General features: G+C 43.7%; 1 protein-coding gene across 1 annotated transcript; it reads right to left on the bottom strand.

Annotated features, from left to right (window-relative positions):
* Position 1: 1 nt before the first annotated feature.
* Positions 2-523, bottom strand: TM35_000551010 (uncharacterized protein; the record flags this gene model as incomplete). The annotated part of the gene is made up of 1 exon (XM_029030766.1): positions 2-523. A coding segment is annotated over one exon (522 nt), but the record flags the coding sequence as incomplete, so codon positions are not given.
* Between the last annotated feature and the right edge of the window lie 253 nt (positions 524-776).

Genomic DNA, 776 nt, shown 5'->3' with positions numbered 1-776 from the left:
ACAGATCACTTTTCCCCAGTCTGCTACTCTCAGACATATCACTCCGCTCAACTCCAGGACTACCAGGAAGACCATCAACACCAACAGCACCTGGTGTACCCTCAGCGGATGCTCCATTATGTGAAGAAGCCAGAGGAGCAACCGTAAGAGGTGGTGGTGGATGTTGCTGCTGGACTGTGGAATTAACAGGGATCTCTTGAGGACTGAGAGAACCTTCACTTCCCATTGACCCAGAGACTGTTGATGGCTTGTTAATTGTTGTTTTTCCTACTTTATCGGACCCATGTTCTCTTCTTCGTTGTCTATCCCCATCCTCCTGAAGGTCTTCATCCTCAGACGAAAACCAAGGAGGTTCCTCCGCAGGAACAGCATGATGAACAAGAGAAGGAACACCAACAGTGGAAGGTTTAATAAGGGTATGAGAAGCTTTAGGACTATCAGCCCATACTAACCCACAAGCACAACAGAGTGCAAGAGTTAGTAAACAGAGCAGATAGTAACTCACCATTACAGTCTTTGTCATTGTTGCTGATTACTACAATACACTAATACAAGAAGAAGGAACACAAGGAAAGAATTATGATAGAAACAAAGAAACACCAGTACAACAAATACTCACAGTGGAAGAGCGAGAAAAGCAGCAACAGCACAGTAAGCAAGAAAAAGGAATAACTCGCTTGTATGATAATATGTACCCCTTAATAGAAATAAGAGAACACCCCACAATACCCAAATAAGAAAGAGAGAGCCAAACACACACAATACTCCATGGCTCT

The sequence above is a fragment of the Trypanosoma theileri genome (genome assembly GCF_002087225.1).
Source record: "Trypanosoma theileri isolate Edinburgh chromosome Unknown TM35_Tth_55_V1, whole genome shotgun sequence".
NCBI classification, from domain to species: Eukaryota; Euglenozoa; class Kinetoplastea; order Trypanosomatida; family Trypanosomatidae; genus Trypanosoma; species Trypanosoma theileri.
Note: the sequence above shows the minus strand (reverse complement) of the source record. Positions and strands in the feature narration are given on the sequence as shown.